At 37.4% G+C, this 26,363-nt stretch overlaps 1 protein-coding gene across 1 annotated transcript in view; it reads left to right on the top strand.

Moving 5' to 3' along the window:
* Positions 1 to 25,897, top strand: part of ralaa (v-ral simian leukemia viral oncogene homolog Aa (ras related)) — an 86,555-nt gene extending 60,658 nt beyond the window's left edge. Inside the window, exons 2-5 of the mRNA XM_028803978.2 lie at positions 2,025 to 2,185; positions 15,621 to 15,829; positions 19,804 to 19,978; positions 24,077 to 25,897. Of these exons, the coding sequence (XP_028659811.1) occupies positions 2,072 to 2,185; positions 15,621 to 15,829; positions 19,804 to 19,978; positions 24,077 to 24,199 (621 nt within the window). The 5' untranslated portion in view covers positions 2,025 to 2,071 and the 3' untranslated portion in view covers positions 24,200 to 25,897. The remainder of the gene's footprint in view (positions 1 to 2,024; positions 2,186 to 15,620; positions 15,830 to 19,803; positions 19,979 to 24,076) is intronic.
* Positions 25,898 to 26,363: the final 466 nt, after the last annotated feature.

Below are 26,363 nucleotides of genomic sequence, written 5' to 3'. Positions count from 1 at the left end.
AAGGTGGGCTGGAGTTTTTTCATCGACTCTGGTAATTCTAGTGTTAAGGGCCTGTTTATACTTCACGCTCAGAATGCGCACTCATCATGGCAGCCTCGTGTTCCCAGCATTCATTTGATGCGTCCTCTGAGCACATCCTCAGAAATTAACGCAATGCATGTGCGAGTTGCAGTACCAGCAAAAAGTCGGGGGCGCAGTGTGATAAAAGTTGGAATGTGATGTCAGAGTCTCTGTTTACTATCCACTTGTGACAGCCGCTTTTGAGGATCCTCCGGGATTGATGTGCGTGCTTCAGTGTTTGATGAATGGTTCAATGTGGTGAAGCGAAATGCCGACATACAAATGTATTCATGGTGCATTTATATTCAAGCATTGCATATTCCCGATCATAGTGACACAATACATTTTAAAAGTCTCACATTTCATCTTTTGTGTAGATTTTTTTTTTTTTCTTTGAAACTTCACAAAAGCAAAAATAATGTACAGCGCTGTATTTGAGCCACAGAGAAAAAAAATTAAGGACACAGTGAAAAGGTGTATTTCGTGATTAAAGTGGACAGTTTAGCTTTAATCTCGAAATGTCCACTTTAACCTCGTAGTTTATCATTAAAGCAGACTGTCAAAAAGGTCATCCCAGTTGTTAATCGCTACGAGATTCTGGGGCTTCCTCCTGACCTGACAGCAGTGGCAGACAGCAGTAGATCACCACACAGAACACATTAAATGTATGATATTCCAACTCACTGCACATTTAGAATCCTTAGGTTTATACTTGATATCACTTTCATGATGAAATGCTTTAAAGTTTTTGTTACATTTGACAGATAAATCGTTAATTTCGTTTAAATGATGAATACTATTAATAATTACACACATGGGGGTGACACAGTAGCGGAGGGATATCGCTGCTGTCTCGCAGGGAGTTACGTCGCTGGTATTCCCTGCATGGAGTTTACATGTTTTCCTGCTGGGTTTCCACAGTGTGTTCTGGTTTCCTTCCAAAGATATGCAGATTTGATGACGCTAAAATGACACTAGTGTATGTGAGTGCTTGTATTCACCTTGCGATGAGCTGATGCCCTGTCCAGGGATTGTTTCTGCCTCGTGCCCATGCTAGTTGGAATGGGCACATCCCTGGATTTGATGGATTTAATCATTAAACATTGTTTTTAGAGATATTGTGGTAAGGTGTCATCGGAATTTAATGGGTATTCCAGGCAATTCACAACACAGCGAAGCCAAACATTTTCTCACTATGATGATGTCTCGCACTGCCACCTGGTGGAATCTTCCAGATTTATGTAAGGTACGAGTGCAAGTATAAACAGTAAAACACTTGTGTAGCTGGAACATGCGATGCTCACATGAAGTATAAACCTGGCCTTAGAAATGTTCCACCCTTACAATTTTTTAATATGTTACATACTCCAGGTAGTTTGTAGTGATCACCAAGAAATACAATTATTACGTTTTTTTGGAGAATTAAAAAAAACTTCATGACAGAAAAGGAAATTATGGAAATTAACGTTACACCACAGGTAACACTATAAAAAATAATCAGTGATAAAAATCACACATTACATGTGTCATATAATTCTAACATTTAGTCATCCAATCATATATTCACAATGGGCAAAGTGCATGTATATTACATATTTTTGGAAAATCAGAGCACTGCAGAGCAAGCACATTCACACGGTAACAAGCTTTTGAATTGAGGATTGGACTCTTGACCAATGAATGAGGTTGGCCCCCATCAACACCATTTTAGTGTTCTTGTTTTATTGTATGAATTTTTTTGTGATTTGGTTGCATAACCAGAAATCAAATGTTAACTTTGTTAGCCATTGTGACTGTACTCCAAATCTTTTATGTATGCATAGGCAAAGACATTCTCCAGTTCCATGATTGTTATATGCAATGGTAATTTTTACGAATAGTACAATCTTTGCATTCAGATAAATAACAAAAATACAACTAAGATTAATCTTTTTTTTTTTTTTTTTTTTTTTTTCCTTTTTAAGATTTTTACAGAATTTAGCAAGTTGGTCAGTTGGTCTTCCCTTTCAAGATGGCGGCAAACAAACCTAAAGGACAAAACTCCTTGGCTCTACATAAAGTTATCATGGTCGGTAGTGGAGGAGTTGGTAAATCAGCATTGACATTGCAGTTCATGTATGATGAGGTAAATGCAAATTAGATTATGGATCATTTTCTGTATTTACTAAAAAAATAATTTATCATATACAGTAGTTGTATTATTATGTAGATATATTCTGGTAATTCTTATTTTAATGTTACTACAGGCTTCTGTTCATTTGGTCATAACATAAACTGAGAATACCATAGAACCACTCTTACTCAGGACTACTTTTCCTTAGGAAAGTATAGCCAGTTTTACTGTCTCTTGCCATTACGCATATTTTTTAATGAATGAGTAAAATACTTTATTAGGAAGACCAACTTGTATTGCAGTGATTTAGAGGTGGATGGTATGGCCAAAAAATTATATCACAATCTAATTTTAAATTATCACAGTTACTGTATTTATCACAGTATAATCTATGTGCATATACTTTCCAGATTTAATCCATATTAGGTGTTTCTTTTGGCCCAATTTCATTAGTTAACAATAAGTAGTTCTGTTGTGATGTTTCTTTTCATAAGGACCATTGTAATCAACTGAAATTAAAATATCTTTATTTTGCAAAACAATAAAATAAGAACAACTGAACAAGAAATAAACATGTATTGCACGTGCATTTTAAGATATATTGGTAGTATTTTGGTAAATTTCTGTATTGTATAGACAATATAGTAAAAAAGAAACAAGATTGACAATAAAAATGTAGTGTTCAAAGAGCAATTCTTCCCAATTCCTGTGGTTCTCCATTGATAAAAAACAAGCAAGCTAAACTGTACTTAATATTGCCTTTTAAAACATTTTCATGAGCATAAAGAAAAACATCTAACTTGTCTAATAACAGCCTACTAAAGAAAGCTTTCACACTTGTCACACAACTGAAATTAAATGATCTTGAGAGCATACTTGTCAATTTTTAAAATCGATATTGGTGGACAGTTTTTTTAAAAAGTAATTGTAATGAAGAAATGCAATTAATTGCATGAAACAAATCATGCAACATCATATTTGTGAAGAAATAACATGACACATTTGTTTTCTGTTGGCAGCACTCTGTCCTGACAACATCTTAATCATTGTCATTCATTTGAAGTACTTTATTTTCATAATTTATGGCATCTTTGCATTATTTTTAGTTGTTCAGTTTTAACATTTGTAAAATGCATGTAATAATCGTACACAACTTTAAAATGGCCCCCACAAAAATTACTAGTTTTAGTTTTGACGGAAAAAAATTTGTTTTTAACAAGTGAACATTCAAATCTTGCTTTGGCAGGTTAAAACCTGTGTGAACTGAGCATGCACCTTCTTTCCTAATCAGCTCATAGTTTTGTTTGTCATGTGCATGTGAAGGCATCCTCGGCCACTCCATCTTTACTGTCTTTTCCATATTCACATTTGTATAGGCATATGCTGCGTTATCTAAGAACAGAACAGAGCACTAACTTACCACCATGTGTCAATTTTGCAACTTGTAAAAAAGGCTTGGTGTGCTAAACTGCTGTAAAAATGGTGTGCAGAAATTCCTCAAAGTTGATACACTTCTAAGAGTAAATTACTCTAGCAAGGATACACCTCCCTTTAGACTTTTGTACTGAATCAAGATTTGAGGTGGTTTTGTATCTTATATATTTTACAAACATGACACTTTGTGACTATGCTGTCTGCAGTTATATTAACTTTTCAGCTCCAATTAATTAAGGACAGTTTATTCACTTTTGTAATTTAAGAGTGGAAGGACGTATAGTTAGATCCATAAATATTTGGACAGAGACAACTTTTTTCTAATTTTGGTTCTGTACATTACCACAATGAAATTTAAATGAAACAACTCAGATGAAGTTGAAGTGCAGACTTTCAGCTTTAATTCAGTGGGGTGAACAAAATGATTGCATAAAAATGTGAGGCAACTAAAGCATTTTTTTAACACAATCCCTTCATTTCAGGGGCTCAAAAGTAATTGGACAATTGACTCAAAGGTTATTTCATGGGCAGGTGTGGGCAAGTCCGTTGTTATGTCATTATCAATTAAGCAGATAAAAGGCCTGCAGTTGATTTGAGGTGTGGTGCTTGCATGTGGAAGATTTTGCTGTGAACAGATAACATGTGGTCAAAGGAGCTCTCCACGCAAGTGAAAGAAGCCATCCTTAAGCTGCAAAAACAGAAAAAACCCATCCGAGAAATTGCTGCAATATTACGAGTGGCAAAATCTACAGTTTGGTACATCCTGAGAAAGAAAGCAAGCACTGGTGAACTCAGCAACGCAAAAACCATGGAAGACAACAGTGGTGGATGATCGCAGAATCATTTCCATGGTGAAGAGAAACCCCTTCACAACAGTCAACCAAGTGAACAACACTCTCCAGGGGGTAGGCGTATCAATATCCATAAAGAGAAGACTGCATGAAAGTAAATACAGAGGGTGCACTGCAAGGTGCAAACCACTCATAAGCCTCAAGAGTAGAAAGGCTAGATTGGACTTTGCTAAAGAACATCTAAGAAAGCCAGCACAGTTCTGGAAAAACATTCTTTGGACAGATGAAACCAAGATCAACCTCTACCAGAATGATGGCAAGAAAAAAGTATGGAGAAGGCGTGGCACAGCTCGTTATCCAAAGCATACCACATCATCTGTAAAACATGGTGGAGGCAGTGTGATGGCTTGGGCGTGCATGGCTGACAGTGGCACTGGGACACTAGTGTTTGTTGATGATGTGACACAGGACAGAAGCAGCCGAATGAATTCTGAGGTGTTCAGAGACATACTGTCTGCCCAAATCCAGCTAAATGCAGTACAATTGATTGGGCGGCGTTTCATGATACGGATGGACAATGACCCAAAACATACAGCCAAAGCAACCCAGGAGTTTATTAAATTTTGTTCACCCCACTGAATTAAAGCTGAAATTCTGCACTTCAGCTGCATCTGAGTTGTTTCATTTAAAATTCATTGTGGTAATGTACAGAACCAAAATTAGAAAAAAGTTGTCTCTGTCCAAATATTTATGGACCTAACTGTACATCCTTTGTGTTTTCATGTGTTAAACTGTACCTAACTACTATTTGGTATGTAAAGAATCAGATGAGTAAAACGTAATGCAATGAATGTATTCTCTAATCACCATCAATAGTGATATTGTATTGAACAGAACTGGGAGAGGCAGTGACAGTGATGGTTTATATATGAATGTATAGTTTTTATGCAAAAAATATATGGATCAAATCATATTGTAGAAGAATATATATCTGGTATATGTTTAAAGCTTTTAGTGTAGTCAGAGGTAGATGATAGGGGCGAGGTGTTGGGTGGCAACTTGCCTGCCTGTTTACAGTGCTTTATTTTCTACTTTTTTATAAAGAATAGGAGGCTTGCCTTGGTTACTTTCTTGTGTGTGCTTTCATTTGGTAGTTGTGGCCTGTGGGGGTATGAGGGTAGGATTTTAGAGTGTAGTAGTTTATGGTTTTATGAGTTAATGAAGTTGCTTTCTATCACATCTCTACATTTCTATATTAATTTCCATACTCTTGTTTATTGCTGTCTTTCTCTTTGACCATGGCTAAGCTTAACATATAATATAAGCCTGAACTCTGGTCACGAGTGTCTTTGTATGTTTGACCTCCATCTTCGTCACCAAGTAGATGAGACAATACAGGAGTCTTTTTTTATTGGCTCCAGATTCACATCACTGTAATAATAAATACTATCATGTCACAGCCGCCACTTCCTGTACCTCCATTTAAAGGTGCAGCATTCTCTTTCTCTTGTTAAGCATCTCCTCAAAACTGTAGATCTAAAAATGGGTGGTGACGGGGCAGGCAGATTTTGTTTCCTACAAGCCAAGTTGTTGAGCGCATATCTCTGCATATGGACTCTTCTCTATTCTGCCCTTTCTTTTTTCACATCATTAACCCATGTGTTGCTTGAACACTCTGATTCTGAACTTATACTTGGTATTGATGTTAATACTGTAATGAGCCTGGTTGATGACCAGTCCCCTACCACCACAGGCACTTGTTCTCCCCTTTCCACGTTTTCTTTACATAAGCAAGTGTCAGATCTGATCTTGCAGGACTCTTGATTTCTGTTTCCCTCACCTACTGAATTCTCCTATGTTTTTCTATGGCATAAACCACCATCATATCTCCATCTCATGATCTCTTACCTCCCTGGTTCTCAATTCATCTTTATTCGCATGTTGGACCACAAAATATATTCTTACAACTGCATGTACCTTCTCTAGCACCTTGTGTACCCAGATGGAAATGTAATACTTTTGTGTAACAAACATTTTTGTAAACACCTTGCTTCTGAATTAAATCACTTTTGAACCGTTAATGCTGGTACTGTGGACAAGGCTGGTACCATGTGGGCAGCCATTACGGGCTTTAGCCATAACTTTACAATCCCATTTTCATCACACCTCACTCCTTCAAAGCTTCATAAAACTGCTGAACTCAAATCTAAACTTACAGATCTAGAAAACTGTTGTCTGCCACTAGGTAATAAAGAGCATGAGCTTCTTCTTGCCTCCACCAGAACAGAACTTAACTCCCCTTTGATTCAGAGGACTGAATTCCAAATTCACTGTACCCAACTTTGTAATTATGTTTATGGGGCAAGGTCAAGAAGGCTTGTTGCATAGAGGATCAAGTCAAATTTCTCCTTTGCATCAATCCCTTTCATCTGCACTAATCATGGAAACACTTCTAACAATCCCAGTGTGATTGTGAATTTCTGAATTATTATTCTGAACTCTTTTTTCACTCCAGCTCCTCATCCTCAAAAAGGACGAAGGTCCAAGTCTTTATAGTCCAGGTGCTTCTTGTCTTGCTATATGGTTTCAAGACATGGACACTATCCAGTGACCTGAGACAAAGACTGGACTCCTTCAGTACTGTGTCTCTTCAGAGAATCCTAGGGTTACCGCTGGTTTGACTTTGTGTTGAATGAGCGATTTCTCACAGAGTCCCGAATGAGGCACATTACCTGTATTGTGAGGGAGCATCAGTTACGGCACTATGGCCATTGTTGAGGTTCCGAGTGGCTGGACTAGACCAATGAGACACCAATGTAACACCTGACTGTGGCAGAGATGGTCAATTACGGAGGCTGGGACAATATCATGTGACTGTCTTTAGGGTTGCTAACCAGGATCCTGAGCTATTTCGTTGTGTGGTGGGTGCGGCAAAGCACCGTACCAGTGCATGCTCCCCTCCCCTCCCTGACCTGACCTGCTCCTCATCCTCCTCATCCATTAAATTTTTTCTTGATAGTCTCGCCATTACTCTGCTTACTGACAATAATGCACCTTCCTTACAAGCTCCCATGTACTTGCCTGAAGTTACGGAGGCGTTTATGCTCCATGTTTGGATAAGCTGCCACCAAACTGTTCTCTGCTTTTTTTTACCAGTTCGTTCTTTAAAATTTTTAGGGAGGCTATTTCTCTCAGGCACTTAAACTTGGCTATGAATATTGCTATCATTACTTTGCTTCTAAAACAAGATGTAGACCCTTCAGTTTATCAGAGCTGTAGACCTTTATTTCTCTTGAATACATATGCAGGATTACTTGCTAAGATCTTGACATGCCCACTTCAGAAGGTGATCGGTAAAATAACACACCAAGACGAGGCTGACTTTATTTGCTGTCACCTGGTTTCTGATAATGTACACATTATATATCATTAATGCGGCCCCGTCCTTCACTACTCCTACAGCTTTACTCTCTTTTGATACAGAAAAGGTTTTTGATCATATGAACTGGCAATTTTTGTTGGAGGGTCTGGAGAGGATGAGCTTTAGGCCAGCATATATTAATCTAATCAAAACCTTCTACTCGACCCACTCTGTTGTTGTGACTTACTCCACCATTTCTCCTCTAATCCCCATTCAAAGAGGGGTTAGGCAGAGCTCTCCTTTTTCCCCTCTTCTCTTAGTTCAACTCTTGAATCTCCAGCCTTAGCCATACTTAATTCTAAGTTGCTTACTCCCGTTACAGTCCATAATTCCAACCACGTGATCTCCCTGCTTGCTGACAACATTCGACTGTACTTCGGCAATGCTCCTTATGATACCTCTCATATCTTAAAATTTGTTTAAGTCTTTCGAACATTTATCTGATTAAAAATAAATTGGGCAAAATCCTCACTTCTACCTCTCAATGATACCTTTTGACAAGCCTCTTTCCCTCTTTGATACCAGTGTCCTGCAGGCACAGATATTTAGGAATAGATATTTCCACTTCCCTTAAAAACATTGCGTCTTATAATTATTGCCACATTCTCACTGACACTGGAGCCTCTGCAAATGAATGGTCAAAGCTTAGTCTTTCTTTTCAATCTTGGCTTGGAATTATTAGTATTAATATTATCTCTTTTAACTTTATCAGCTACATTTTATCTCTTCTTGGTCCCACAAGATGCTGGTTCGAAGTAAATCATTGCTTTCTAACTTCTAATGAAGTGGCGTAAGACCATCCCTTAAACATTCCACATTAATAAGAGGCAGGCAGAGAGCTTTAACACTAGAATTACCAGAGTCTACGAAAAAACTCGTAGATCCGGCCCACCTTAAAACCGTTCTCACCTCTCCGCAAGCGTCTTTTGTCTTCTAAATGTGCTGATTAAGACGAGCAGCAAGCAGCCGGCTATTCCATCCCCCTTTGCCGCAGAACGTTCACTAAGTTTTCCCAGCTCATGCCTTGTTTGATTATCTGGGAGTGACTGAAGTGCTGGAGTTTTAGAGTGGAAATAATAGATTGTTATTTGGAACACACGCATTTCATGTGTGTTCCATTTCTACAGTAATCTGTGTAAACACAATTTTTAAAACAGAAATGTTTTTCATATTTTAGTAGTAAAAGGCAAAATGTAGGCATAAACTATATAATGTATGAAGCCTGAAGTCCAAAGATCAATTAAACACTTTCACAAAAGGTTCAAGGAAGAGACAGCAGCTTCAGTGGCATAGCAGTAAGTAAGATTTGCAGACTTGTAATCAAGAGTCCCCGGTTCGATCCCCACTCACTCCTATATTTGCCGTTTTCAGTAGTGTGCTGCTCTTTTTATTAATATTATACAGTACACACATACATTTGGTTTGCGTCTGTAACACACGGTGTGCATTTATAGGACTTGTAAAAGTTAACTTTTTTTAACTTTTATTCTCTCTAAATCGCGATCACGATACATACTACCGCCCCCCCCACTCTGGGATCTGATGCTGTTATTTTTCATTTGAAATGGAATAACTGGAGATGTGAGTGGTGTTTTGAGACAATGGAACTGGACATTCTCTCATCTGGAGGGATTAAAGCTGACACACAAGCGTTGGCGAATCTGCCTTCTTCGTATCTCACCGTCACTTGATTTTTTTTTTTATTCAGTTTTATTAAGTGTTCCTGCTCATGCTGAATTAGTATGCACTTTATGGTGTATGATGTCAAAAAAAAAAAAAACATAGACGTAGGTATATATGATATTTGGAATTATTCATTTTATGACCTGTATAGTACATTTTGGAAAACTTTGTGGCACGGATGCAACATTATTCATATTATTCATATTCATTCGCATAACATCTTGCGCTTTGTAATCAGTGACTGCGTGTTTTTTTTCCCCGATCTTGCCAGTTCCCACATGTTGCTGTTTCTTTTGTACTCCAGGACATGCAGAGGATAGAATAGTACAGAGCAGTAACTTCAACACTATATATGCAATCATCAAATTCAAATGTTAACTGTTAACACACACGCAAGGATTGTCTTTCCTACATTTACAACGTGTGTACCTGTTACAATGTACACGCTTCTCTATATGCTGTGGTTTCTATTACCCACCTGAAAGAAAGTGACAATATATGTGAAAACATCATCGCACTAATGCAATATTATTTGAAAACGAACAGCGTCAGATCGGCTGTGGATTCATGCTGCCGCTATTACTGAAAGAAAAAAAAGATCAATATGTGCGTTGATCCTGCAGCACTGAATAAGCTCACGCGCTCTAACATCCCCCCAGAACTGATTCTAAGTAACAGCGCAAGTACAGATGCAAACCAAGTGTGATCGAGAGTGTCTGGTTCGATCCCCACTCACTCCTATATTTGTCGTTTTCAGTAGTAAGCTGCTCTTTTTGTTAATATTATACAGTACACACATACACTTGGTTTGCGTCTGTACTTGTGCTGTTAGCGTCAGATCGGAGGAGGGGGGGGATGTTAGAGCGTGTGAGCTTATTCAGTGCAGCAGGATCAACGCACATGTTGATCTTTTTTTTTCTTTCAGTACTTGTGCCTTCCCTGTTTATTTATATATCTAGTGACTTTTCTGCCTGTCTGTATCTCTATTACGCAGTGCTCTGTCTGTCTGTGTGTTATGGATCTTAAAAATAACAGTTATAAGGATACTTGTTCATGTTAATTGCAGTCTCAATTGTTAAAAAATATTTTAAAAGGAGCATCCCACATGAAAATACAATGATCTCATTAACTGACAGTGCATACCAATTTATAAAATTTATGTCCGTTTGAGGTTAAAAAGAAAAAAATAACACTTTCTCCTCAACAGGGAATCCAACTCAGGTCTCTGAGGGACAATAAGCCTGCTGCGCTGTGAGACAGCAAATCTTACCGCTATGCCACGGAAGCTGTTATATTGTTTTTGAACCTTTTGTGAAAGTGTTTATTTGATGTTTGGACTTCATGCTTCACACATTCTATAGTTTATGCCTACATTTTGTAACATTTATTACTAAAATATGAAAAAGTTTCTGTTTTAACAATGTATTTACACAGATTACTGTAGAAACGGAACTCACATGAAATGCATGTGTTCCAAATAACGATCTATTATTTCCACTCTAAAACTCCACTTCACTCCCAGATAATCAATCAAGGCATGAGCTGGGAGATGCTTGTGCACGATCTAAGTCGGTGGGGGGATGGAATAGCTGGCTGCTTGCAGCTTGTTTTTATCGGCACATTTAGAGGACAAAGGATGCTGGCAAAGAGGTGCAAATGGTTTTAAGGTGGGCCGGATCTACGAGTTTTTTCGTAGACTCTGGTAATTCTAGTGCTAAAGTCCCTTCCTTACCTTGAGTTAGTGCTGGGCGGTATACCGGTTCATACCAAAAAACGTTTTTTATTTTTTTTATGATAAGGATTTTTCTTATACCGCAACACCGGTTTAAATTGCCTAAACGACATTCGGAATGTGGTGCAGCGGGAAACTGTTCAAGTGGGGACCTTTTTCACTGCTACACCGCTAAACAACGATTTGTTGCACTGGGGCTCTTTTTCACTGCTACTCCACTAAATAGGTAGTGGTAGTGTAGGTATTGCGTGGTGAAAATGGACAGAGAACATTCCGAAACTGAAGCTGACGATAAAGTTGAACATAATGACACAAAAGAACTTTTGCCGAAAAAAAGGAATCACGTCCGTTTCCTGGAGATACTTTGGTTTTAAAAGGTCGGATGTGGACCATTATGTTCAAATGTGTAAATACTGTTTCTATACTACTGGATAATACTGCAAGCCAAGTTGTACTTGTTTTATTTGTTTTCAATACAGTGTAATTTACCTGGGTACTGTATAATAGTGTGATGACATGTTGACTTTATTCTCGACATTTCCACTTTAATCTTGACGCTTATGACGAGAATAAAGTCGACATGTTGACTTTATTCTCGAAATTTGTCATTAAAGTAGAACATCGTAAACTAAACTTCATCATAAAATGAATATTTAATTTACTAGATTTTCTCAAAGCCCGTCATAAGTTATATAGCACATTAAATGCTTTGTGTTAAGTGTTCCCCGAGCTTCTTAAACTGACTTCCTCTTGCACTAAGAGGAGGCGCCGGCAGCAATCGCCACACAGAATACATTCACTTCATGATATTCCTGCTCTCTCAACATTTAAAATGCCAAGATAAATACTTGATATAATTTTCATGGTGAAATGCATTAAAGCATGCATTAATCATGTGGGGGCACGGCGGCGTGGAGGTTGCACCGCTGCCTCACAGCAAGGGTGTCTCGGATGTACCCTGCCTTGCATTTGCATGTTTTTCTGGTGGGTTTACTCGGCGTGCTTCAGTTTCCTTTCAAAGTCATGTAGGATGTGGGGTTTTGTTATGCTATATTGACCCTGCTAGTGTATGTTTTGCTCGTATTCGCTCTGTGATGTACTGGCGACTCGTTCAGGGATGGGCGCAACCCTGAATGGATGGCATAATTAAACATGTATAACGAAGATATTTTTAAAGTTCTGAACACTCCGTGGGCTAAGTTTATAACTAGTTTTAATTTCACAAAGACGTTTATTGTGTGGTGATTGGTTATGTGGAGAAAGAAAAAGGAAGGATAGGAACTGGGGTTTTGGTACGTCAGATAGAGACAGCACGCGTGCAATAAAGAAAGCCCGCTCAGAAGAACATGCATTGAATTCTGTGTTCGTGTCTCCAACCACCAGATCACAAACCCAACATTTACACAATATTTAAGTTAAACCTGTGCGATACCCATTCATACATCCAGTTTTTTGGAGCCTCGTCACACCTGCCATAAAGTTCTCTACACTGAACATACACCTGAGGACCCCTTACTGCGAGGGAGCATTACTACCGCCTCACTACCATGCATGTTTAATACCTGCTTTAATGCATTTCATCATGAAAATGATATCACGTATTTATCTTAGCATTCTAAATTTTCAGAAAGCAAGAATATATGAAGTGAATGGATTCTGTGCGGTGATCGCTGTCTCATCTTAGTGCGGAGGAAGTCAGTTTAAGAAGCGTAGTGATTAACAACTGGGTCGGGGAACACTTAACACAAAGCATTTAATGTGCTACATTAACTTATGACGTCGTTTGACAAAATCTAGTAAATTAAACATTGATTTTAGGAAGAAGTTTAGTTTACGACATTCTACTTTAATTATGAAGTAAACTATGAGAATAAAGTGGAAATGTCGACTTTAATCTCGACATAAACGGCGAGAATAAAGTGGAAATGTTGACTTTATTCTCGACATATAGTTTGTTTTTTTCCCTGTGTCTGTATTTTTTTTTTCTTCACCATGGCCCTAATATGATTCCGTAGGGCTATACCACAAATAGCATTATAAATGCAAGTTGCAGTCCGTATTAATGCAGTTTGCCTAAATGATGGTTTAGTTGGTAAAGATGTCATCACCAAGTTGCACTTGTTTTATTTTATTTTAATTTGGTGAATACTGTGTAATGCACCTGGGCTTGAAGCCTTGAAGTAATAGTGCAACTATCAGTAATAATACTATTATTTATTTTATTGTTATTATTTATTAGTTTAAATATTATGCAGTTTAATGATGAAGTTGTTTAAAAAGTCACTTTAACGTGTCAGTGGACAGAGATTGTTAACATTAACAGAAAGTGTAGTTGGTTTACAAAAAATATTTACTATTTATTACTTTTCTAAGACATGTTCAGTGCAATACAACTTTTGACAAGCACTTCTGGATATTTTACTAAGTCTAAATGCCTCTTTGGATGGTTGAAAATATGTTGTCAAAATTATAGTTTAAGTTTTTGCAAAATATGTTCAATAAAAAGGTTCTATATTTTGACTGCATCTGTCATGCAACGTGATTCCTTCTCTTCATTAGTGCCACCCCCTTGAAAACTATCACTTTATGGGGCCATGCAAACCTGTATTAATACTTGTGTGCACATTAAAATGTTTTTTTTGTACAATGTACAGTGCTCTTGACAGTGGAATAGGTTATTCTTAGCTAGTAATTGCAGTGGAAAATGTGGTTAACATCCACTCATGCATGGGGAAAAAAATACAGTCAAATACCGTGAAACCAGGATAATTTTGAAAAATACCGTGATGTAGAATTTTGGTCATACCGCCCACCCCTACCTTGAGTTCTATCATTAGGTGTCCACCCTGCATCCTGTCTAGCTCTGGTTGTGTTCTCTTTCTCGTCCACTTTCTTGGATCCTTATGGAATCTACTTTGGCTGTCCCTTGGTCATTGCCAAGACCTAAAGTCAATCTTATTAAAGCCAAAAAACATTAAGATTGTCTTTAGGGTTAATTCTGTCTTGTACTATTGATTTATGGCACAGTGCTGAGAAACTCCTATCCTCTACAATAAAATGATAAACACATGCTCCCATTTTTTTCCAACCCTGCCCTGTTAATTGGTGGCAAGGCATGCAATATTCCTCTGAAACAGTACCAGGAAGTCAGCCTTTCTAGTGATCTGTTTGACAGTTAAGGTCTTATGACATTTCAGTCTCTTTAGTCTCGTTTTCATATTCCTAGTTCATTGTTTTACTTTATTTGTAACTCTGATCAATGTTTAGTTCATGTGGTATCTTTTTATCTGACCTGACTCCTTTGCACCCACTTTTGTTCGTTTTGTAATCTTTCTCCATTAAATGGGCCTGTCTCCATTCTTTATTCTTTACTCTGTAAATCTACCTACAAAATTTTTAATCTCACAATGGTCCTGTGATCCTGCTCCACTGCCTTCTCCTCTGTGCTGGTAGAATATTTTTAAAAATGTGATACTTTCTTACATAAATCCTCACTTTTAATTTACCCAGCCCAAATTAATTCATAGACTTACCACACTCTCCAGTACAAGGGTGTTGTACCATGTTGGCCATTATGAATGCAGTGAGAAGTCAAGCAAAATGACACCTTTTATTGGCTAACTAAAAAGATTACAATATGCAAGCTTTCGAGGCAACTCAGGCACCTTCTTGAGGCAAGCTCCTCGAAAGCTTGCATATTGTAATCTTTTTAATTAGCCTATAAAAGGTGTCATTTTGCTTGACTTCTCACCCGATTCCTCATAAACATTATTTTCATAGGTGTTTCTTCAGATTCACTTTGTTATTAATGTTCCCTTGGTTTACTTGGTACAATCCTCCATATTTATGTTTGGGCATTGCTCTCCTGTTCTCACTTTATGGTTATAAATAAGGCAGTTTCTCTCTTCCATTCTGTTTTTAAACATCATTCCTATAATTCAAACTCTACTTCTGTTGGACCTTTCAAAGCTTTCTCGCAACTCTGCCGAATGTGACGTACTGTATCCGCCCTATAGCAGCTGAATTACTTCTTGCTTTTCGTTGGAAGTCTCCCAGGCTTTTTCTTTTCACAATTGCCGATCTTCCTTCTATCTGTTTTGACAGCAGCCAAAACAAAAAGTCTAAAGACTGATATAAATAGGTTTATTTAGATCTAATAACATTTATTCGCTATTAAAAAAACGTGTATGTAGGTTGACCAAAGCATACAACAGGTAAGTAAATTTAGTCTCCGTTAAACTGTTTTTTTTTTTTTTCCTTTTCTTTTCTCCCAGTATCGACTTGATAGTGACTCTTAAATCTTTTCTTTTTTTTTTTCTTTGGCCACCAACTATTTATAAAACTGTTTTGTTTAATGACATTCTTTTTTATTTTTATTCTGTTTAGTTTGTGGAAGATTATGAACCTACAAAAGCAGATAGCTACAGGAAAAAAGTGGTTTTGGATGGAGAAGAAGTTCAAATTGATATCTTGGATACTGCTGGACAAGAGGACTATGCTGCTATTAGAGATAACTACTTCAGAAGTGGTGAAGGCTTCTTGTGTGTTTTTTCCATTACAGAGTTAGAGTCTTTTGCGGCAACAGCAGATTTCAGGTATTGTAACCAACGTTGAGGAGAAAATAAAATGTTAGTTTTTATGTTTTGAAATTTTGTAGTTTAATTGAAGTGCTTTTATGAATTAGATTTATGTTAGTGTTTTTATTGTAGTTTTTGTTTTGCTCTAAATAATTCTTGTTTTTATTTTACTTCAGTTTTTTTTTATTAGTTTTATCTTTAGTTAATGACATCCTGATTTGAAGAACTAGTGAATGAATGTTAAAATGTCTAAATTCAAAATATTCCGATTTAATAAAGTAAACATAGTTAACACAAACTGAGGCTTCTGGACTAGTGTAGAGTAGTTTGATCCATGCACGTGTGTTTGGGCTGAACCCAAATTTGTGCAATGTGGTGAATAGGTAGTCCCATTCCATCATATCATATGCTTTTTCTGCATCCAAAGATGATAATATCTCTGGGGTGTTACTGTAGGTGTAATGCATCGAAAATTATAAGCTAACTGACTGCCTTTAATAAATCCTGTTTGGTCTTGTGCTATTACAGAAGGAAGTCTTTCTAGCTAGAACTTTAGAGAGTATCTTAACATCATTATTCAGGAGTCATTATTTTTCTTAGGAAAGATGAAAATTAATGCTTGGCAAAGTTTGAGGTAGAATGTAGTTGTATTTAGCTTTTATAAATGTTATTAATAATAGTGGATCTAACTTATTTTAAATTTTTTTTTTTTAATAAAAATCCACTGGGTAGCCATCAGGGCCAGTTGCTTTCCCACTTTGAAGTGAGTTTATAGCATCTGGTAATTCTGAGAGTGTCAGAGGTTTATTCTGTTCCACTACACTAAGAGTATCTTGCTGTGGTATCTGTAATGAGTCAAAGAACTCATTAGATTTTGTGTTATCTTTCTTTAGAATGAGTAGAATATAAAGACATATAGCACATATAGTACTCTCTAAATGTGTGGGTTATATTTTTATGGTCTATGATTTTATCTCCATCTGTGTTGGTAATTGCTGTTATTGTATTACGGCCATCCTGCTTCTGGATTTGTTGGACTAAAATCTTATTGCCCTTGTATCAGTTTACATAATAATGTGATTTCAAGATGAGCTGTTCCATTTCCTTAGTAGTCCATGTATCCATCCATAATCCAACCCGCTATATCCTAACACAGGGTCATGGTGGGTTTGCTTGAGCCAATCCCGGCCAACACAGGGCGCAAGGCAGGAACAAACCCCGGGCAGGGTGCCAGCCCACCGCACACTAGGGACAATTTAGGATTGCCAATACAACTAACCTGCGTGTCGTTGGACTGTGGGAAGAAACCCACGCAGAAACGGGGAGAACATGCAAACTCGACGCAGGGAGGACCTGGGAAGTGAACCCAGGTCTCCTTACTGCGGTGTTCTTCTTCCACCATGCAAAGCGCTTTTTGTTATGACCAAATAACTCAATTTTTGTCTCATCAGTCCAAAGCACTTTGTTCGAAAACGAATCTGGCTTGTTTAAATGAGCATTTGCATACAACAAGCGACTCTGTTTGTGGTGTGAGTGCAGAAAGGGCTTCTTTCTCATCACCCTGCCATACAAATGTTCTTTGTGCAAATTGCGCTGAATTGTAGAACGATGTACAGATACACCATCTGCAGCAAGATGTTCTTGCAGGTCTTTGGAGGTGATCTGTGGGTTGTCTGTAACCATTCTCACAATCCTGCACATATGCCGCTCCTGTATTTTTCTTGGCCTGCCAGACCTAGGTTTAACAGCAACTGTGCCTGTGGCTTTCCATTTCCTGATTCCATTCCTTACAGTTGGAACTGAAAGTTTAAACCTCTGAGATAGCTTTTTGTAGCCTTCCCCTAAACCATGAGACTGAACAATCTTTGTTTTCAGATCTTTTGAGAGTTGCTTTAAAGATCCCATGCTGTCACTCTTCAGAGGAGAGTCAAAGGGAAGCACAACTTACAACTGACCACCTTAAATACATTTTCTCATGATTGGACACACCTGTCTATGAAGTTCAAGGCTTAACGAGCTAATCCATCCAATTTGATGTTGCAAGTAATCAGTATTGAGCAGTTACATGCATGCAAATCAACAAAATTACAAGGGTACCCAAATTTTTGCACAGCCAGTTTTTCACATTTGATTTAATTTCATACAACTAAATACTGCTTCACTAAAAATCTTTGTTCGGAAAACACCCCAGTACTCGGATGTTCCTAGGAAATGAAAGACATACCAGTGTTATCTTTTTTTGTTGAAAGTAGAGTAAATTATTATGCAGGCTGAGAGGGGTTCCCAAACTTTTTTATACAACTGTATATGTGTATATATATATATATATATATATGTATGTATATGTATACATATATATACAGTCATAAGAAAAAGTTTGGGTTAGGGTTAGCTGCCCCCTACTCACTTTGCTCACCCACTCCACAACCCCCACCCCTGGGGGCACGCTTCATGCTAGCCACTTTGTGTCTCTGCCGTTCATGTTGTGAAGGGGGGGGGGGGGGGGGAGCTGAACGCACACTAAAGATGGATAAGCTGCTGGCTTGCTGCGTGATCTGCATGTCGCGCTGCACATCGATCATTTAAAAGCCTGTTCAGCAGCTGCTGCTACCAAGCTGTATGATCTGCATGTTTCGCGGCGCATCAGTCATTTAAAAGCCTGTGTAGCAGCTGTCCTTTTGTTTCAATTCCTTGTCTCATGGGACGTTAAAGTCTGTCCAAGAAATTTGTAGAAGTTTGTAAGTCGGGCGTAACGTGCAAGAAGTCTCGCGAGACTTCAAGGTGTCTTTCATAGATGATCACGTCTCAACCCAAAATTTTTTTATATACTAGATATGTATGTATATTGTGGACACTAGGGGTCGCTGTTGCCCCGTGAAACTGCACAGACAGACGTTCAGGACACACGTTTAAAAGCACCAAGTATAATTTTTAATTATTTTCTTCAATAAAGTGCACAAAGCACCACAATCGCCACAATTCTCAATACAAAAAATCAATAATAGTATAATAATCCTCCACTCCCAGCAGCTTCATCACCCAACCTCCCAACTCCGGCCCTGCTTGCTGGGTCTCTACCAGTCCTTTATATATTCCTTGACCCGGAAGTGCTCCTCCTCTTTTTCCGGGTCAAATGACACATCATCACTTCTCAAGTACCCCGGAAGTACTGTGGGCTTCCGGCCTCCTGACTCCGAAGTACTTCCAGGTTGTAGGAAAAGTAGGAGTCCCCAGGTCCTTTATGAGCTCCCTCTGGCGGCACCCACGGCACCCAACAGGGCTGAGAAAGCGGACTCCATGTCCCAGGATGCCCTGAGGGAATCCGGGGCACAGTTACCATCCAGGGAAGCTGCCACCTAGCGTCCTGGGGGAGGCAGTGTCCTGGAATGGCAGCCTTCCTCCATTCTTCCAGTTCAGGAACGTTCCAGCCGGATTGAGCTGCCGGCTGTCTATCACAATATGTTTGTATGTATGTATATGTATATATGTATGTGTATATGTATGTATATGTGTATACAGCACACCTGTATACATACATGCATACCACCTAAAGATAAATGTTAAGCTCTTAGCAGTAGAAGTTGTTATAGTCCTTTCAGTCAAAGTCATAAATTAGGCCATTTAATGTTTAGGTATTCTTTTCAAGTTCAACTACGATTAAAAACCACACTATTATTGTTTTATTTATGTAGTTTATAAATGTATTTAACAACTATTTTTTTATATTATGTGGAAAAACTTCAAGCAGATTGAAAACTGCTTGAGCTGCCAAAAAAGAGACACAGAAGAGGTTTAAGGAAAATATTTATATAACAACTTTGTGATTTGTAGTATTTGTTGGATTAACCTTTCAGCTAAATCAATGTAATGAGTTGTTATAGCATCCCTGTATTACCATAATCATTTGCAAGTCCAAGGTAAAATTTCTTCTTCATACATCCTTCATAGATACTTACAATCCTGATAATGTTTGGTTACTTTTCTTCATGTAGAGAACAGATTTTGAGAGTAAAAGAAGATGAAAATGTTCCCTTTTTGCTTGTGGGAAACAAGTCAGATTTAGAAGACAAGCGTCAAGTTTCTGTAGAAGAAGCAAAAACACGTGCTGAACAGTGGAGTGTAAACTATGTAGAAACATCTGCAAAGACAAGAGCAAATGTTGATAAGGTAATTGTTAACAAACAATGTTAAGTTAGGGCCATCAATCTGTTAAGGCATTGTCATTTTATAAGGTTTATTCTTGCATAGTTTCAGGAATATATTTTGTAATGGTAAATGAGGCAAAAATGTAAACTTCTAGTAATTGAAATGCTTTAAGTGTCTTTGAATATATTTTTACAATTGTGCATTTGGTATATGGCACAAAGCAGTGTTACATCACTAAGTGCTTGTCATTATTTATTTGAAGCAATTTATTTTAGAGTACATAATTTTTTGACTGTTGTGGAAATCAATTTTAAACTTTGTCTTCTGGTTGTACATTTGTCTCTAACCCCATCCCTTTTCATTTTCCCAGCTAAATGGTGAAAAAAGCAAGCATTTCCACTTCTAGTCACTACCATTTTAAATTTTGCTGTGACTCATTCCTCTTTCTCTGAGTTGTTTTTTTGTGTTTGTTTCATTTTATCTGTTTTGCTAAAAATCCTACATAACCACTTTATCACTTTTGAGTTAGCAGGATGTCAGTTCTTTCACAGGGTAACCCCAAAACACTTGTTCTGAGAAGCAAAATGGTGCATTTTCTTAACAATATAATGACAATAATATATGCACAAAAATAAAATACAATAGACAATACAGCAATTTTTTCATTGTTAGAAAGGAAACAAGTAGTTTTTACGTTTTCTGTTCTTACATATGTACAAAATATAAGAAATGAGTTGTAATTTATGATGTTTGGTATTCATACAGGTAACATTCTTCCATGTTCCCTGCTTTCTCTATGATGTTAGGACCAGGAATTTTTCTAAACTTTTTCCCTTAACACAAATATTTTGCTTTAATAAACAAAATCATATGATTTATTGATAACAGAAGGATTACTGGATATGGGTTTATAAATATAATACACAGAAGATTAGTGTTGATCAGCAAAATTCTCCAAAGCTTTTTTAGCAGCAAATATGCTGTGTGGCAGTGGAGTTTTTAACCAGATTGTTTAATGGAATCTTGGAAAGTAAGAAGATGCCTGAGGAGTAGAGAAGTGTACTGGTGCCGATATTTAAAAATAAGAGGGATGTGCAGGACTGCAGTAACTCCAGGGGAATAAAAATGATGAGCCACAGTATGAAGTTATGGGAAAGAGTAGTGGAAGCTAGGTTAAAAAGTGATGTGATGATTAGTGAGCAGCAGTATGGTTTCATTCCAAGAAAGAGCACCACAGATGCCATGTTTGCTCTGAGGATGTTGATGGAGAAGTTTAGAGAAGGCCAGAAGGAGTTGCATTGCGTCTTTGTGGACCTGGAGAAAGCATATGACAGGGGGCCTTGAGAGGAGCTGTGGTATTGTATGAGGAAGTCGGGAGTGGCAAAGAAGTACGTAAGAGTTGTACAGGATATGTACGAGGGAAGTGTGACAGTGGTGAGGTCTGCGGTAGGAGCGATGGATGCATTTAATGTGGAGGTGGGATTACATCAGGGATCGGCTCTGAGCCCTTTCTTATTTGCAATGGTGATGGACAGATTGACAGACAAGATTAGACAGGAGTCCCCGTGGACTATAATGTTTGCTGATGACAAGGAGCAGGTCGAGAAGACCTTGGAGAGGTGGGGATATGCTCTAGAGAGGAGAGGAATGAAGATCAGTAGGAACAAGACAGAATACATGTGTGTAAATGAGAGGGAGGTCAGTGGAATGGTGAGGATGCAGGGAGTAGAGTTGGTGAAGATGGATGAATTTAAATAATTGGGATCAACAGTACAGAGTAATGGGGATTGTGGAAGAGAGGTGAAAAAGAGAGTGCAGGCAGGGTGGAATGGGTGGAGAAGAGTGTCAGGAGTAATTTGTGACAGACGGTTATCAGCAAGAGTGAAAGGGAAGGTCTACAGGACGGTAGAGAGACCAGCTATGTTATATGGGTTGGAAACGGTGGCACTGACCAGAAAGCAGGAGACAGAGCTGGAGGTAGCAGAGTTAAAGATGCTAAGATTTGCACTCGGTGTGTTGAGGATGGATAGGATTAGAAATGAGTACATTTGAGGGTCAGCTCAGGTTGGACGGTTGGGAGACAAAGTCAGAGAGGCGAGATTGCTTTGGTTTGGACATGTGCAGAGGAGAGATGCTGGGTATATTGGGAGAAGGATGCTAAGGATAGACCTGCCAGGGAAGAGGAAAAGAGGAAGGCCTAAGCAAAGGTTTATGGATGTGGTGAGAGAGGACATGTGGGTGATGGGTGTAACAGAACAAGATGCAGAGGACAGAAAGATATGGAAGAAGATGATCCGCTGTGGCAACCCCTAACGGGAGCAGCCAAAAGAAGAAGAAGAAGATGCTGTGTTTGCTGTGACCATCTTTGCCGTGTATTTTCCTGAAAATTTTGCAGTGTAGCCTGCTTAGACAAGCTTTTTTTTTTCTTTCTTTCTTTCTTTGACCTATAATGCTTTACAAGGCCAGCATGACATCACAGAGCTGACAGTTTTGAATGGGACAGCACCACCAAAGGCTATATAGCACTGATCCTAGTAGTGGACTACAAATTAACAGATTTGTAAATACATTTAAACATTTAGAAGGAAACTCGAAATATATTGGTGTATTCGTATCCTAAATTTAATGTGTTTTTGTATGAACTGTTATGTGACCTGTGTTTAATATCCAGGTATACCCTTTTAATAGTATCATCTACAGTGCTGTGCAGTTGATGCAAACAGGAAGTAGTGAAGAATCAACATGCTTTAGTGTTTTGTGTATTTGGTAGTAGTGCCAGTAAACAAACTCATTGGGGCTCAAAAAAACAAACTGTACTTTTCAGTTTGAGAGAGGTTAGTACAGTACCTACTATCAGATATGTGGGGGGCAAGCCTTAGTTAATTCATGCTTCCTGTCTGCATGAAATGTTACTGTTGTGATGTTTAATTCTACTAATTTAATCCTGGAGTGGTATTGTGGCAAAGTGGTTTGCATTAGGTCACATTTTTGGCCATAGTAATGGGTCCAGCAAATTTAGCAGATGTTTCCTTAGCTGTCAGTGACATTTAAAAGACCATTGCACCATTATTATCAACTCAAAACTGTTTCAGTTTGTCCTACCCCATTATCTTCAATGCATTTTGCTAAGTTCGGCAAAGTTCATAAGTTTTTCCATGATTTCACTGAACGCTATGTGAACAGAATATGTATATGTGTGCATATGAAAACAAAAAGACAAAGCATCTCAGTATTACTTTCTAGTAGAGAACAATGTTATTTTGTTTCCCTCCTTCTTGTTTAAAATTTAACACCTTAGGAAATATTGTTTCTGATTTGGCCTTTTAATCCTTCCTTAGCTGGTGCAAAACCTTAAAAAAAATTTTTTTTAATTTTTTTTTTATAATTTCTGTAGTAATTTTTTTTAGTCTGTTTATGTCTGCTATTCGGTGTGTGTACATTTGTGATATTACAGTGGCTCAGAGCAGCAATTACACTGTTTGGAAAAAAGAACCTTCAAACGTTAAAGATTGCCTGTAAGATTATAAATATGACTTTCATTTTAAGTACTGCAATCTACTTGAAATTATAACTTCTAAAATATTCATTAGCTTTCATCCTATGAGGTTTCATAATGTATTAGCATCAGCCCCATAAGTACAAAGCAGCCATTATATTTAGACTCTGTTTTGCTGTTCATGTCTGCTAGTTTTGTTACACATTATTGTAGTAAAATGTCATTGTGCTTTGATTTGTCAGAAAGAGATTCTTTTGTAGGCATAAAGTATATGCCTAAAGATGGATAATGATCCAACCATTTGCTTCAGCAAGATGAAAATGTTGCTTTTAATTATGATGTATTCTGCCTTAAGGACACTGACAACTGTGACGTACCTTGTACCTTTTGACTGTTTCCTATCACACAACAATTCCTTAAAGCCTATCCAAAGGTTCACTCTATGCATATCAACAACACATGTAATAAATACATTGCTCGTTTGGCCAAAAGCTTCTTGATATCTCACACTATCTATGTCCTGTGGATTTCACACTTTATTCATAGAATCTTTAGTGGATGATAATATATTGTTACTACCTGTTTATTTTCCCTTTATGTATTAACTCATCATTCTTTTTTAGGTGTTTTTTGATTTAATGAGGGAAATCCGTGCACGAAAAGTAGAAGACAGCAAAGAGAAGAATGGGAAAAAGAAAAGGAAAAGTCTGGCCAACCGAATCAGGGAAAGATGTTGCATTTTATAATGAAACAGATAGGTTTATATTCTGATACCCTTCCTTTTACTAAACAACTTAGTTTGTTAGCATGCCCTTCAGAAGGCTTTCAGAAACTCAAGTTCAAGATCATGGGGGACTCGCATACATATGGCTTTAAGAAACAAAAAAGTAGAAAAAATAAAGTTAAAGCATGAATTAGGACCTACTTGGGAAGGAGCAGCCTCTTTTGAAATGCTGTTGTGTAAGGTGATTGAAGATGCAGCACAGTCAAGTTTTATCATGGGTTCCATTTTCTTTTAGGTTTAATGCCTGCATGTAGTAGGCAATGTCTGTCTTATCCACTGGTATATAATCTTGCACACTCCAAAATTCTCTTAACATCCAATGCCTTGGTTAGTTAAATGAATGTGAAAAGCAGTTTACTTTGTCTCTTGCTGGTAATATTTTGATATGCAATTTGGTAAACGATAAGCCAGACATTGTTTTTACATTGTTCTTTTTATGTGTGTGTCTTGTATTCTTAGATAATTTGTCTACCTATTGGCACTAATACAATAACAAAAGCCTTTGTAAAATCTGTACATAGAAATATTTGACTATGCCTTAATTTAAAAACAAAAAAACCCTGCAGGCTATAATGCTGGTAGTGTGAAGTGTGACAATTTTTATGCATAAAATGTTGAATTGTTTGCAAGTGGTTTCTGTATGATCATCCAGTGTGTGCCATATACAAATACCCAAGGGCTTTCTTGCCAAGCCCTGGTAGCTGTATTTTTCTTGTGATTCTGTTTACAGTTCGTTACCCCACAAAGCACATCAGTATACCTATCAGTGAATTTGTTAAAGTTAAAGAAAATGAGTCAGAAGGGGAGAAAAAGTTGATTTTTCAAGTCTGTAGCAGTCATTCACAAGAGATTTTATTGCAACTTTCTTATTCAGATCATTTCAGTTATGTAGCCTGTGATGGCTATAGTTCTAAAAACAGTACAGTAGTATAAAAAATGCTTAGCACTGGTCCTAGTGATCCAATGCAAGCCTTTTGCGTTTTAAATATGAATCATCTTTTTAAATTCTGTATATATATATAAATATATTAGAGTATAACAAAAAACAAACCACATATCTGTTTTAGACCTTTATAGTTAAACTGTACAAAAACTAAACATTTTTGATTGGACCTTATACCTTTGTATTTTTCATTTGACACATTTCTAGAGTTGTTCTTGGAACTATGCGATGTAAATGAATCCTTCTCCTAATTTTATTGTAGCTAAATGTCTAGTACAAAGTAACTATTTCTTTAAAGATGCATTACAGCCTAAACATACTGTCATAGTTTACTTTTTTAAAGTGAAGTATCCCTAGCAGTATGGAAAGCAAAATACATTTTATAGCATTATCATTTCTTATTGTAGTGGCAGGCAGATTCTGAAGTAAACTTTGCTGCCTGCTTCAATGGCCAGTGTAAAGATTTTAAGTTAGTTTCCAAAGTCTTTATTACTCCATTTGTAATCAATGCTTTTTGTGTGTGGCTGAACAAAACAAAAATACATTTAAGTTGTTAAAGATGTACTATTATTTTGACAAACTTGACTTGTGTTCCAGATGAGAAAGTAATCATGAGTGCTCTTACCATTTTGAATTAGGAAACTAGTCATTGCACTGATTGAAGGTCAGTTGTGATTTGCATAAGATGTTTTCATCAGCACTTAAGATGAGTTTTTTTTTACAAATTGATCACTGTCATTTACATTTTTTTCAAAGGGCCATGAGAATTAAGCAGTATGCCCTGGTTTTGTTGTTTTATTGTCAATTCAACTCAGGTTGAAGTCAGTCAAAATAATGTGTGTTTCTGGTAAACAGAAAAAAAGAAAAAGATGCTCTAAGTCAGTCCAGAGTCTTGTGTGGTTTATCAAAGATGATCATGTGTAGTTTTTTGTGTTAATTAAAATGTTATAAGCTCTAATGTTCCTTTATTTCATGTTTTACTAACCCTATGGATATAATTTACCATCAAGAACATATAGTACCAGGGAAAGACTGCTTGTTTACATTTTGGGGAAGTGGCAAATGTCTTAACTCACCAATTATGTACTGTTTTCAGTTCTAAGTGTTACAAAGACAGTAAGTGTTGGGCTCACAATGCAGTGACAGTGGAATCATGGTGTTTCTCTTATGCAGGTATCCTTTG

The sequence above is a fragment of the Erpetoichthys calabaricus genome, chromosome 6 (genome assembly GCF_900747795.2).
Source record: "Erpetoichthys calabaricus chromosome 6, fErpCal1.3, whole genome shotgun sequence".
Classification (NCBI taxonomy): Eukaryota; Metazoa; Chordata; class Cladistia; order Polypteriformes; family Polypteridae; genus Erpetoichthys; species Erpetoichthys calabaricus.
This window is presented reverse-complemented; position numbering and strand designations above follow the sequence as displayed.